We start from the raw sequence: 15660 nt of genomic DNA on the forward strand, positions 1-15660 counted from the left end.
ACATTTCGAATTTGCACTGTCGTTTTGTACAGGCCGAACTTCGGAGCTAAACTGAAAACCGGTTCTGCTCGATGCCAGCGCCAACGGACCCAACGGTTTCGACTAAACGTAACAATAGAAATAAAAGCCATCTACCAGGGGTGCGTTCCAAAACCTACAGTAAAACTATAATTACATCTCTATACGTTTTGGATCGCAGCCCTGAAAGGTAAAATCCCCGCTCCGGGTGAGTATACCTGCTGCGTGCTATTAGAGCCTCGACGCTGCTCAAGAGATTTGTTGCGCTCGGAGGCCATAACTTCCGAACGGCTGCGAATTTCGATTTAAAACGTTGGGAACATATTCTTACAATGTTAAATAAACATTTTATGCAAAAAAAAAAAATTCGATTTTTTGAAAGTTCTAATTGGATTTCCCCCCTTAATTACCGATATGGATTACGTTGAATAGATTCAGTTAATTACTGATATAGATTACATTAATTACCGATATGGAACGGACATATCTTGTATATAACGATTGCGGTAAAGTAAAAATCTCAATTCTTGAACACGATTATGTTAAAGTAAAAGTTATAAACTCTTAAATTAAATCCTGGACATTCTTATTGTTTTGAAGTATCTTTAAATACGAATATTTTTAACACAGAATATATACATATATTGAATACAATATATATTCCATGTTGAAAATTTAAATATTCAACATTCAAACATTCTCGATATAGAATGTATGTGTGTGTGTTCAAATATATGTGCATATATATTTCATGTGGAAAGTTTAAAAACATCTGTATTTAAAGGTCAAAACAATAAGAATATCCAAGATTAGATACATGTCCGGATGTTGGTACTTTTACTTTAAGCTCACACGATACATGATTTCATGCCTGAAGTCTCGTTTTCGGAGAACTTCTGAACTAGTGCAAGAAGTTTGAATAAAAGAAGGTATACTTGTTTCACTCTAACTTGTTGCGCTAGTACAGAAATTCTTTGAAAACGAATAGATCTATGCATGCTGATCGGCAGTTCAGATCACTATACACTGAGAGAAAAGTTATCTTAAAATCAACAAATATTTCCTTGGTGGGTGCCATTAACATATTTACTTAAATCTACATTCTCTTTACTTAAATCAAATATTGTTTACTTGATTTAAATAAACAATATTTGATTTAAGTAAAGAGAATGTAGATTTAAGTAAATATGTTAATGGTACCCACCAAGGAAATATTTGTTGATTTTAAGATAATTTTTCTCTCAGTGTATGAATCGCTATCGTATATTGGAAGATTTGTGCAGTGAAGTAAGCTGCCGGTCAGCATACGTGGCAGAAAGCATGAAATAGTGCGTCATATGATTCTGGCTTTACACACGCGTGTCTTTCACTTAGCCAGTTTTCCGAATGCAAATTTCAAACTAATCCTCTCATTTGCTTCTCTTCATATCGCGCTGCTCGTTTTTCACTTTTTCGCGGAATATTACATGGACTCAACAGATGGTCATATACGAGCTAACATTTCGCCGCGTACTTTCCGCTCGAATCTTTCCCTCTATCTCTCAATAAAAGTCCGAAATTGTCTGTTTGTCCCATTAGTGATCCGTAATATGCCCTGATGGGCTGGCTTAAATCCGTAGATTAGATCCGACCATTACGTTCATGATGCTAGAAATCCGATCCGAACGATCGCATTCTGATAGTTTAACGAAACAGAAGTTTTCGCCGTTAATTCGTCCCGTCTGTGACCGACTATCTTGTGCTTTTTGCAATATCCAAACGCTACTATCGCTGTCGGACATAACTCGGATCTCTTGCATAGACCGGCCGATTTTATCTACGATCGATCGGATCCTCAAAGTTTCCCGTAATTTTGTTTTCCGTGATGTATGAACACTGCTATCGCGGGATCTGATTTACGCATCAGATCCATCACGCGTGTAGTAAGCAGCACGCAGGAGAATTCGCCCGGAGCTCTGATTCATCGAAATGTCTGTCGGTGTATAGATCTACTATTTAGGATAAACGTATGCTGCACGGATCCTTTCGCGTTGATTTTCCGATAATGAAACGCTCGGTTATACGGAAAATTAATACAGATGATCTCGTTCGCCGCGAGCACGCGCGCATAAGAGAAAAAGAGAAGTCAAGCTTCTATCTTTTTGCTACTCGTTTTAATTTGCATAACGTGTACTTCGTATGAATATTGAAAGAGTATCTTTTTTTCCCTTTTTGCATATTATTATACTATCACTGCTTCGCATCTTGTCCATTTAGAGCGGTCGTTATTTATAACGATATGTGCGCATAGATGCATTAGTAAATGGTAATAGTCTATATTTACAGACTCGCAACTGCATGTGTGCGCAAAATCTTCTTTGCAATTTAGTGATTAGTTTGACGGTATAGTACTTTGTCTCTATTAAACAAGAAAAAAAATTGAAAAAATTTAATAAAATCGCACATAAACTGAAAATTCGTTGATCCATTCGTTCATATTTGATATTCGGCTGCAGTTATTGCTACGGATGTCGATATTTAACGTTAGAAGTTTCCAATATCAAAATCATCCAGAAAGAAATTTTATAAAAACAATTTCTGTTTTAAAGTTATGACAGCGTTTATCCTTTCTGAATGAGCTAAAATGCTAAATTGACACGTGTATTTAGTTGCGATCACGTTAGTTCATTTAATATCAGTCTCACATTATTAAGAAATTATAAGCGATCTAACGCGTACGGAAATATAATCTGTGAAAACACATTTGAAAGCGATAAAAGAGTATATGTACTCCCTTGATACACATGGAGGCTTTATGTTCTCAAATTAACGGTTATAGAAACATAATTTTCCGATAAATTTGGCGTGTGGCGTTTACCCGTTATTGAACATATATATTGTTGTATAATAATGCAAAGGAAACAAGATCGATAGGAAAACCATATCGGTGGATTGATGCTCATAAAAAGCAGCTTTATTACACGAGACCGTAAAAATGCATCGAACGTAAAGTTAGTACTTTGCGATTTTCCCCTTGCGCCGTACGTATCCATATAACGTATATATCTTCGCTACTGTTGGTACATTACGTGTGTTTCGTAAAAGGGCGAAGTAGAAAGCTGCAGAGGCAAAATATACACGATAAACGAAAAAAAAGGAACGAAAAAATTTAGGTCGTCGTATACGCAAAATAGTTGAACTCCGAGATGGGTTGTATATTTTTTCGAAACAAGTCGACCATTTTTGCGTCTTTTTCGGGATATTTAGTAGGAGAGAAATACTTTGCGTGTTATAAGAGATATAATTCGTTTAATAGTCGCGTGTCAATGAGCGATTTAATTGTTTAGACGGCACAAATGTCGGAGAAGGTCGTACGCGGACACGTAAAAAACACTTTAATCTCTCGGGCATTCTTCAGACGTTTTTCAGGAATGTTCTGCATTTTTCTTTCTTTCTTTCCTATAATAATTGTTTCGATCATTTTACCCAGATACGCGTGAAATTTTCAAGAGCATTAAGAGGAATTAAACGTTTTCGTTGCACCTGTTTAGATTACGTGCTTTATTAATGAAGTATCAGAACGGAAGAAAATTAATACCGTTTCTCATTAATTTTCCGTAACAAATACACCGAAGGACCGAGTAAGAGCAGGGCAACAATGAGACGCAGATAATGATGCGTGGTGCTGGCTTTCTCATGTGACGTGCGTTTAAACAGTTTTGTACTAGCTAGGAAACTGCAAACTGGCACGATAATGAGTTGCTGACGTTACTAATCCTGTACATCTTCCTTTTGTTTGTGAAGCACAGATTGAACAAACGCGAATAAATCACTTAGGTTAACGAAAGACCTCGATCGCGAAATAAAGCTTATGCTTGTAGACATTGCCTAAAGTTTCCTCGCTTCTTTTTACCCGATTCTCAAGACATACCCCCCCTCCCCCATATATACCAATGAATTAGATATTTAAACATTTATTCTGCGACTTGTATTGAATCTTCTTCTGGCATATTTACCCCATTTGTTTAATGACTTATAATTAAAATAAAGCTACCGTTTGAACAAAAATTTGAAAAGGAAATTTAACTGTTATAATAAAACAATGCAAAATTTTTTAAAAAGTCAAAAAGTTTAAAATTAACATTCACTAATATTTTTTTACTCTGGTATAAGCAAATTTTGATAAAAGGATCAAAAAGAAATTTAACTGTTGTAATAAAACAATGCAAAATTTTGTAAAAAGTCAAAAAGTTTAAAATTAACATTCACTAATTTTTTACTCTGATATAAGTAAATTTGATGAAAGGGTCAAAAATCTTGATAGAACTTTAGTATTAAAACAGCACAAATCATGGTGTTATAATTTAACATATCAGAATGTATCTCTTTTTCATCCTTAATGATAGCCGATAAAAGTGAGGGAGAAGAAGTAAGTTCAGAGACACGAAACCCCGGTTTCATACATTTCAACGATATTTTGGTCGAAATCGAGGGCAGGCTTTTTCCTTATTACACTTATCTTCATTTGAGATGTGACGAAAATTCAACACTGGAATGTCCAAACCAAATATGAATGGAAAACTCTTTGCTCAACGTAAAACTTTTCCTCTAACTTCCCTTGTTTTCCTTTCACTTGACACGTATGAATGTCTTTCTCAAAGTTCATCGCGATCTTTGAAGGAAAACATTCGACGTGGATTGGCTTAACCTTTGCCTCCAAATTGTGGTAACGCGGTAAGACACGAATTACCTCGTTCATACTTTAATTTATTACGTAAAATACGAGACGGATTTCGCAATTTAAATTTCTATTCTAAATTATATACAGATATGCAAATGAAGCACTTGTAATTTGTATACGGTAAGAGGCAGCGACACGCAAAATTACAAAGTGGAACAAATTCAACTGACAGACGAATTGGATATATTACATAAACCGCTAATGTGATTTTATACTCTTTTACGTAATTTTAGAATTTATTTCTCCGTTTTTCCTGCGTATTTTCGGTCACGTAAAATTTTATTCCCTTATCAAAGTAAACTATAAAATAAATACGTACATTATCCGCATTGAAACTTTTTTATATATGGTGTCACTTTATAACAAAAAATAATATAATAATAATTCAGACAAATTATATAAGGAGATTATTTCTTATCGCAGGAAAATATTCATTTTATTTCAATTTAGTCGAGAAAGATTTTAATCCTTAGTATTAACGCAGCATTATTATTATTATTACGTAAAAATCGTAAAAAATAAATATTTCATTTTTTTCAAACATTCTAGCAATTATCATTATAACAAAGATATTGTACGTAATTTGAAAACTTATTTTATCTTTGAGTGGTAGTTTCGTCTTCGCAAAATCAATCTAAAGTTTCAAACTTACTTTTGAGTTTATACGCGCGTACACAAGTAAACGAAAATTTCTTTACAATGTTATTTGCCGCGAGCTTTTCAATCGGACATAGTTTCACGATAAAGAAATAAATATAATATGCTAAATTGTTGGCAGATATTTTAGAGGAAATCGTATTCATTTTCCCGAGCTTCATAAAAATGCAGTAATTTCAGGATTCATGGTCATATTATATGTCTTAAGATTCAATATGTTCATATAAATACATAATATTTAAAAACTACCGTACAATATTTCAATGACGTATTTTTGAGCTCACAATTAAAGTAAAAAATCCTAATACAGAAATATTCAAGTTGCAATTGTCTTTGTCTTATAAGGGATGAAATCTTGTCAATGATGTTGCGCGAGTTCCGTTCACACAGATTTGTAACTACCCGACCGTGCAAAATTTATGTAATATCATTGGCCAAATACTGCAATTTCGATATTTCCACGTAACGATTTTTAATTCCCAGCTCTGAAATATATCATTAAAATATTGCAATTTTAATGCAAATATTAAATTATCTGAATGTTTAAAGCATCAAACAACATTATATAATTGTATTTGTATAATTTTATATTCGTATTCTTTCATTGCAAATCAATGCGATTTCCCATTATGCATGCACTATGTCGTATAACGCTCCGTGCGTTGAAATTCAACACTCACCATTTCGCGCTGGATATACTGGCGTTCACAGCGTGATCCTTCGACGCCCAGTCAAGTCCTCTAACGTCCAACCAAGTTCATGAATGAGACTCGTTGTTGCATCCCGAGCTGCCTCGCTGTGCATCGAAAATTTCATAGCGTCCCACATCGTTCCACGTTGATTGCATTTCACTTTATTATACTTCACACGTGACGTAATTAATATTCACAATATAACGACGTTTGCCGAATATATATCGCCGTTAATGAAAAGTTTCGATCTGTTTCAAAACGCGATCTATGAATTCGATCAGCGAAAGACGAGAGCTAAAAATGCAAGGTCGTTTAACGAATATGTATCGCGGCGCAATAAATTTCGACACGTTAGAAATACACACGGGAAATGCGAGTCGCGTGAAAAGAATTGCGAACAACAAAGCGATTTTGGCGAAATAGAATGTATAAATAATATTGTCCCGCTTTCTCCAAAAAATGAGTTTTTCGTTTCGTGAATTTGTGTTATAACATGTTAATATACTCATATCACGAATCGTAAATTATATGTAAAAAATTGCGAACTATAGGACGATGTGAGCAAAGCCGATCGCATGAAAAAAACACTTTGCTTTAATTATCCGGGAAGTGAATATTCTCGCAAATTTGTAATGCGTTTTAATAACATTTTAATTTACTCATGACACGAATCGCACGTAAAAATCGATAATATAGGCGGTACATTAAATCCACCAGCGAAGTAATTGCGAATTCCGCGAAGTGGTGGCGCAATTCTATTTTATATTATATTATACACTATTCAAAATTATGTAATTGGGGAAACGCACTAAATGAAAATGTCTGTTAATTAATTTTGCAAAAACTTGAGCCAAAGATAAAAGTAAATAATTCTCGAAATTCTCCAATGTAACACATTGAAGTAAATATGCTTATTACAACTTGTTACAACAGATTAAATGAAATCGGGAGTATTCAAGAAAAAAATATGTATATTTTAAAGTAAATTGCAATTTTAAAACGATACTATAAACAATGTAGGCACTTGAACAAAAAAACGATCCTCTAAATATTTGAGCAGTGCCTTTAGTTCGACAGCACATACACATACATGCAAAGATCTACGAGGTAAATCGCATTGACTTGAACGAGTTTCACGCGAACACCCACCACTGTAAATCATCATTTCCATTACCTCAGAATCTTTACACCCATTTTTCTCACTCACCGCAATACCGCAAGGGCCGGCCACGTTCAGCTTACAATTCTGAAACAAAAAGTACGGTTTCGCTGATTAGATTTAACAGTTCAATTTAATGAAGGCAGGGTGAATCGCGATCGTAACTGAATAATTTTCACCCCTATTGTATCTCAGTTTCCGATCACGAAGGCTAAATGTACTTCCAATTCAATTGCAAAAGATTAAGTGCAGGAGTACAGGTGGTGTGTAAATTTACCTTCAAGCCGACCCCACTCAGCCCGAACCGAATCCTTCGGTACCGCATTGGTATCCGCTGGAACTGCTTTCGTGATACGGCCGCAAGCTTTGCCAAATCTGAAACAATAAATAATTTTCCTGATTAGTTACAGAGATAGAGCTCGCTCGCGTGTAGTTACAACGTATTTAGAATACGGAGGTACAGAGTTATCAAGGATACAAAGTACACACACACATACACAATCTTGTATTCTTGATATATTGCTCCTTTAAATATAGTAAAACTTATAATAGTTACTTTTCTTTAAGATTTCGAAACGCTTCTATTGTTCACGATGAAATCCCGCGCTTGCGAAGTGTCCCGAGTACTCTCACACGCATCTGAATCAATTAAAAAAAAAAACTGTAAACAGCACTCAACGGCTCTCGAGATGTGCTTACTCTTGCGTCTAAGACTGTTATGATCTCGAATATGGTATCTATCTACGTATGAATCATTTCGGAGGTGCGCGCAACCTTCAGAATAACAACAACGCACATACACAATCGAAAGCACCGTTATATGCTTCATTCCACAATTTAACGAATTATACATTATATTGTGAGTACTTTCATATATGTTGTATATATAATATCCGCGTGACGATCGAAACAACAAAATACATACGTAGGTTTATCACGAGTTCACGCGAACAGATTGTTTTGACAGTACTACATTTTAATTATACAATATTGCAACTTAACGGAGGTAGAATAAATTAGCTTTTCACGATCAATGTGAATGACTTTTATTCCAACTGTATTTTCGATTTAAGTGCGAAAAATCAAGTGAAGAAATACTGTAAAGGATCAAGTGCAGAAATACTGCAAAAGATCAAATGGAGAAATATTGCAAAAGATCAAATAGAGAAATACTGATCAAGTAGAAAATGAAGAATTCTGTGTGTTTACCTTTGAGTTGACTTTATTCAGCTCGAACCGAATCCTTCGATACGACATTCGCATCCGCTAGAAATGCTTTAATGATACAGTTGCAAGCTTCGCCAGAATCTAAAGCAAAAAATAATTTTTCCAATTAGCCACAGTGACTGAGAACTCGCTCGTTTACTACAAATAAAAAAACGTACAAATATTTCGTACGAAGCTATCAAGAATACTAGATTCCTTCTAGTCAAAGTTAGGACAAAACATGACAATTCCTGACTGGCTTGCATTCTATCTGCCATTTTTGGGAGTGAGAAAAGAACTCTAAGAGTAAAAAAATGACAAAGCACGCTGCAATTTTTCTCTCATTCACTCACTCTATTTCTCCTTCTCTACAAATAATGAACGAGAACAAATGATGTTCCCACTCTAACTTGAGGAACTCTGAAGAATACGAATTGCAACATCTCGTCTGTGTATATTATCTCTGGAAATATAATAAAACTTAAGTATATATATATATATATATATATATATATATATATATATATATATATGATAGTCACCTTTTTTAAATTTCGAGACTACTCCATTGTTCACGATAATCTCAGCACGACGACCGCGTTCGCCAAGTGTCGCGAATATTCTCACATACGTCTAAAGCGATATAAAAAAGTCGGATATAGCACGCAATATCCGACCGCGCATCCCGAAGCGTTCACTCTCGCGTCTGAGGCTGTTATGATTTCGCGTATAGCGTCTATCTATGGGTTGTCATTTCGGTCGCCCGACCGCAAAAACAACAACACACGTGAGTGAGCTATAGTACCGTGCTTTGTTTTGTTAACGGACTCTACACTATAATGTTATATTATAAATTATGTTATAAGTTTTTCCGCGCTATATTATAATATCTAATTATTTAATATGCAATCCAATAACATTTATCGTACTATGGCATATTGTAAAACTGATGATTAAAATCTTCAGACCACGCATTACTGAAAGAGAGAGAAAAACAAAAAAATAATTACATACAAATAATTGAAAATAGTATATAAACAAGTGAAAAATACAAGAATTTCGATTGTATGTATGTCTTTTTTTAAAATCTAATATATATGAAGTGCTATTCATACTTTTAATTTGACAATGTTATCACCGATCACGATAATCTTAATATATTAATCACGATATGAGTATTGTAAATGTTCCAGTTACCTCTCTCTCTCTCTCTCTCTAAATAATTTAATAAAATATAACATATGACATGTAATACGATTCTACGTGTTCGCACTGCCATGACGTATAATCTTATGTACACTTAAGTACGCGATGTACCAAGGATTGCACGATCTTTCGAATAGCATACACATAGCAGTAGATTTATGACGCGCTCGTATACACAGCGCAAATATTGTACAAGATTTTCTAACGACATAAAATTTACATAAAATTGTGTGTGTGTGTGTGTGTGTGTGTGTGTGTATGTGTGTGTGTGACACAATTAAATATTATAATGATTTTAACTTAGTGTAAATCTCACCTCTCGAAGCGGGGAAATGTACGCAAACATTTCTCTTGAATTTTAAAGATAACTATTGCATTACAGAATAGCTAGAAATAGCAAGAATATAATTTTCCGTAACGAGAAATTTTCCACAAATTCAAAATTAAAATTCCGCGAATTAAACAGTACTTCTTCCACTGGCTCAGAGTTTACAATTAATTCTAAATTATTTCTCCCCGAGAGTATATAATTCACTTGAAGGAATCTAAACGTGCGTTTATAAAAAAAACGCTTGGTCCCATAAAACTTTTAGTTCAATCTTTTTTCTTTTATATACTTTATGGTTTCGGTGACCATTCATATGGTCACGATCGTGTACGGATCTATAGCCTCCAATAGGTATTCCAACCCCTAAACCTTCAATAAAGCACATATAAAAAAAATGCGCGTCCCTTATCTCGAGCCATTTTGCAACGTGCCCGCGGCTCATAAAAATCAAAGAGGGATAATAACGAATATCTCACCGTGAGTTTTCCTCTCTCCGGCCGTATTGCTTACCAGTGCGACATGTCCAGACGTTGATGTCTTATTTGCGAAGTAACCTTCGGTCGGATAACCTGTAGCGGACCCAACACGTGCCGAAGAGGCTGTGAAAGCTTTTACAGATCATTTGCGGCACGAAAAGGTGGCCGATGAGCGACCAGGCTTAAAGGGTAGCTGAAGGATAACGCGGGACATAACGACTGACAGAGAGCGGGTACTTTTGTAATTTTACGGCGACCCCACGAGAGACATCGCCAGCAAGTTTACGCCGAACCCCTCGAGAGAGAAACTCGCGACTGATGCCTCACATACACTTGACCTATGCCATCGTGCGAATACGTACGTGAACGCGAACGCATTCCGCGTTGCTCAAGGGAGAGATTATGAAAAAATTAGCGCTGTGTACCAACGAAGCGGCTATCTTCAGTGCCTTTTGCTATCCCTGCGATGTGCAAAACGCATTTCGCTTTTAATTAAACCATTCATTATATGCGTACCAATTAATCAGACGTAGGTTCTAATACACAGGTGATACACAATCCTTACGCCTATTAAACTTAATTATATCAAGATTAATTCGGATTAAAAGAGAGATTAATCATCCAACATAGATACGTCAAGAAAAATTTTTCTGTTATTTCATTCAAGCTATTATAATATAATATAATGTAATGTAATATAATATAATATAATATAATATAATGTAATATAATATTACATATATTTTTACATGTGAGAAAATGGAGGAAGAGGAAGTAAAGGACATGCGATATTTTTGTGACAAAAAAGAGAAAGAGAGAGAACATAAATTAGATGTCGATATATTTCCATTAAAAGCTGTCAAAGCACGCAGGTTGTCGACAAACCTTTGATTTTGAACGTTAAACGTTCAAGTTTCGCAGTGTATGTACACGATATAAATATTTACGATAAAATCGCAATTCTCAGAATTCATAAAAAAATAAGCAATATTTTACGCAACTTTAAAACATAATCAAATAACGCGTTATACAAATATATACACATACATCATAGGAAAATATGGGGGATTGATTAATATTAATAAAAAAGTCATTGTATACGTTAAAAAGATCAAAAAATCTCTGCAGACGCGTGCATTATATAACACTGTAAACATATTATCTTCCCAACATTAAAAATATTCATTCTACTTCATTAGCTCTTATTTGCCTTGACATATGCATTCTCTTCAACGCACTCCATGCAACATCCGAACGCTTGTGAAAACGAACACACGATAAAAATGTCTTTATTTACCTCACGTTAAAGTAATAACAAAATCAAATAATGAAGAATGAAAGATCTTTGGCGGAGAGCGAGACGAAATTTCCAGATAGAATTGTCATCGCGTAAAATGTAATAAAGTCTATGCTTACATGTGCCAAAGTAAAACTTTGTGTATATATACACAATTAAATTTTGTGTATGTATATACTTGTTGCATTTCACGATTTTTTTCGCGACGAAATTCTTTGTGGAACGCAAGACACGGCAAAATTTTTAATTATTTTAACAAATTGCGAACGCTTGCAAACGCGAATTTAACGTTGACGCTTTCATGCGTGTACTGCGACTTACGTTCTCATTTGCGTGAATGCAAACGATTCTGCGGACAAATATCGTTTGTAGAAATATGAATCGATAAATAAGCACAGAGATGAGACAAATCCGGTAAGCAGCTTAGGAAAGCTATCAGAGATAACAAGACACCAGAATGAGAAAATGATCCGATTATGAATAGACGAGCGCTATTTATGTATAACATTGCATGCTTGTCACGTAATTTAAATATATCACGTTTTTATGTAAACTCCTTCTTGGATTCCGCCTCCGCTTGTCACACTTGCATTACCTCGGAAACGCGAGATATTGTTGTTCTCACGTTTAATTTGACAAACTCGCGTGAAATTTTCCGACGGAAGTATTTTGAAAATGTGCAGGTTTGCAAAATAAAGAGTGATCACTCGAGATCGTGGCTGCTCGTGACGAACAATTAAAGCAATTGAGAATCATACAAAGGAGGAGAAGATGTTTCAGACCACCTTTCGAAAAATTTTCCGTACTTTTAGGATTATTAAACGACCTGTACAAAGTTACGGAGAGCTATTAAGAATATTTATAGCTGCAAGAAAGGGACATTGGAATCAGTCATATATATCGTGGCGCGCTTATATTTGGGGTAAGTTTGGGAGGGTGAACAGACTTATAGTAATCGCGCCGATAAAAGATTTAGAAGATTCAAGAGGGAGAATGACAAGGCTCGCGAATATCCGAACGATGCGGATGAATTATTCTTCCACGTAATACGGCGGAATGAATCGTCGCGTTGTTTTTTCATAAACTTCTCGATCAGTCTCTTGGACTTTCTCGCCGTCGGGAATTCTTGTCCTGTCAACTCACGGAACGAAATGTCTCGCACACTGAATATTTTCCTTCTCTTCTTTCCGGCGGCATGGATTTCCTTTACTGCGGCAAGCATTCGAGAGATCGCGACGATTCATCCCGCTGAGCGAACATGTATCTTGGCGATCGATATTTTTTAACCTTATTACACCGAATGCAGTCAGAATAAACGTGGTTTCCGTGAAAGAGATCATCGTGTCCGCAAATCTCAGTGTGTCGTTGGCAGAGAGGCTCTATTATTATATATTATATCAAAGTCGCAGCAAGTGCACGAGCTATCGGCATTTTACAGGCACCGCACTGCGTCAGCGTGCGCAAAGATGACACGAGAGCCGGCCGGGTGATTACCCAGTAAATCCCACCACAATTTTAAACGGTATTACGCATCATGGCTTAGGCGCAGTCCAGCGGTGAACGGTACCACGCTGATTATGCCCGCGAATGAGAAATTACGAGACTTTACACCGGTAATATCTCCGGAGTAAATGCAACCTGCATCTTGCACAATATTTGCGCGAGCCATTTAAATATATGCTAAGGCGTTAGGCCGAAATCAAAAGCTAATGTTTGTGGTCCTTCCGCGGTTTTTTTAACATGGTTCGTATGCCAAGAATGCCAAGAAGACATGTGGAACCGACCAATTCGTAGTTCCTTTATATCTACTCTATATATGCATGGATGCATGCACCAAATGGCTTTGTCGTTTCATAGATAGGTCGTATAAATCTCTTTCAACTATATCGTTGCCATATACACGTTCGAATGTACCGATGATAAGTCTCGTGCATAAAAACTGTTAACACGTTGGCAACCGCAGCTCACTTGAAAAACAGCCCATGCTGTATTTTCTTATTAATTGTGTAAATTAGATCTTGCTTGAATGTAGGAAGAGAAATTATCGTTATCACACATGCAAAATGAAAGTACCGATATTGAACACATACCTGAACATTCTGATTATTATTTTTGTTTTTAAGTATAAACAGCTAACAATAAATACCATCAGTAGTAAATACGAAATGTCTTTCAACATAGAAAATAAATATGTGTGTGTATATATATTCTATGTTTTGAAAGTTTAAGTTTTTTTTTAAGTCGTATTTAAAGACTAAAGCAACAAAAATGTCTAGAATTAGATACGAGTCTAGGCATTGGTACTTTTACTTTATGTGACGCTGATCTCTTGTCCAAAAAGAAGAACTCTAGTTGCAATTTCTTGTAATCTTATATTCTAAGCGTAAACTTTTACCAAAATAAATATTTCTCTTCTAATGAAGAGGAATGATATTGTGTTTGAAATATTTCCGTTTTGGTTTTAGAAATAATCTTCTTGAGATTGTACACGGAGCGAATGTAATAGTTTTTCTCTTTCATATAAATTCTCCTTAATTTTACTAAAATTACGGTAATTTAAAAATAGTCAATAAGGTATATCTTGTTAAGGAACATAGTAGATTTAGCTAGAAACATAACAAGTGTTTTAATTTCATAGCAACAAATGTTTTAAAAGCACAGTTCCTAAAATATAAGTAGCACATACGAAATAAAAGATAGAATAAATTACTGTAGAATGTCAATCTATTCTTCGGTAGCACAGTTTTGTACAATAATTTTTACTATAAATTTCTCTCCGTGTACAAAAGAATTTTGCTAAAAATAAAATCATATCTTTTCAGGTGCTCATGAAAGAGAGAGAGAGAGAGAGAGAGAGAGAGAGAGGAGGGGGAGAGAGAAATCAATGATGGCGGTTAACGTATTAAAATTATTAATCAGAAAATATGCTCCGTAAATAAAACAATATTTCAATTTTACACATTTTGCGACAGTTTATTATTTCATTTAAGTACATATTTGCAGAGCAAATTATTTCGGATTTTCGGCACGGTGATGCGATTCAAATTATATGTTTGATCAATGTGATCAAAATCATTTGTATATACAAACAGCACTGTATTGGTTACCGCAATGCTGCTCAATGTTATTTAAGATGGTTTCCGCAAACACGCAATGTGAGAACTGAATATCGCGACCAAATGTATTGCCAAATATCAACGTGAATGTACATACCATATTCCCGAGTACGTACACCTGTAGTCTCGGCGTTTCGCGAAGTTCGTATCCTACACGTCGTTGCACGTTACTGAGCGTATGTATCCGCTTATACGCACCATCGCATACGTATGTCACACGTGCAGACTAATAAATGCGTTTCGGATAGATCACGGATGCATGTGTATCATACAGATAGCCAATGACGTCTCCCCACACTGCCGCGTATAAACGTCCCGCCATGAAATATTTACGCCGATGAATCGCCGATGTTAATTAAGCAATATTTATCGACTATACACGTAGAACACGTAGTAGTGCGCACGTGTATGATACAGTTTATCAATACACGGCCGACATATTATTCTAATCAGCCGTAAGATAAAAGTTCCAATTCCTGAACATACACCTACTTCTGGACACTCTTATTGTTTCGGTTTTTATAAACACGAATATTTAAATCTTCAACGTGTGTGTAGAATATATATATATATATATATATATATATATATATATATATATATATATATAGAGTGTCTCATTTTAAACAGGTCAGCCGAATATTTCGAAAACTGAGTCTAGCAGACAAAAATTTCAGACAAAATTTATAAAGTTTTGAGGGAGAGAAAAGACAGTAATCTTGAATTACGTTCCAAGATTGTATGTCAACTTTGTTTTTTCTTTTTTTTTTTTTTTTTTTTTTTTT

The 15660-nt window shown here is 35.1% G+C and overlaps 2 protein-coding genes across 16 annotated transcripts in view; one reads left to right on the forward strand and one right to left on the reverse strand.

Moving 5' to 3' along the window:
- The window catches only part of LOC116850916 (neuropeptide CCHamide-1 receptor-like), a 244077-nt gene that overhangs the window by 64647 nt on the left and 163770 nt on the right, over positions 1 to 15660 (reverse strand). For 4 of the 13 annotated variants that reach the window (XM_032829759.1, XM_032829752.1, XM_032829751.1 and 1 more), the window contains 4 exons: positions 8456 to 8554; positions 7803 to 7885; positions 7524 to 7621; positions 7295 to 7333 (listed from right to left, as the gene is read on the reverse strand). In XM_032829759.1, coding sequence (XP_032685650.1) covers positions 7295 to 7333; positions 7524 to 7571 — 87 coding nt within the window. In that variant the 5' untranslated portion in view covers positions 7572 to 7621; positions 7803 to 7885; positions 8456 to 8554. Of the gene's footprint in view, positions 1 to 6075; positions 7334 to 7523; positions 7622 to 7802; positions 7886 to 8455; positions 8555 to 8631; positions 8651 to 8805; positions 8916 to 8994; positions 9183 to 15660 lie in introns of those variants that run through there. The other 9 variants (XM_032829750.1, XM_032829758.1, XM_032829755.1 and 6 more) reach the window with 8 other exon arrangements.
- Positions 1 to 15660, forward strand: part of LOC116850915 (neuropeptide CCHamide-1 receptor-like) — a 57901-nt gene that overhangs the window by 29567 nt on the left and 12674 nt on the right. The window lies entirely within an intron of this gene.

Source organism: Odontomachus brunneus, unplaced genomic scaffold, assembly GCF_010583005.1.
Source record: "Odontomachus brunneus isolate Ranch 3 - 2012 unplaced genomic scaffold, Obru_v1 Obru_scaffold_160, whole genome shotgun sequence".
NCBI classification, from domain to species: Eukaryota; Metazoa; Arthropoda; class Insecta; order Hymenoptera; family Formicidae; genus Odontomachus; species Odontomachus brunneus.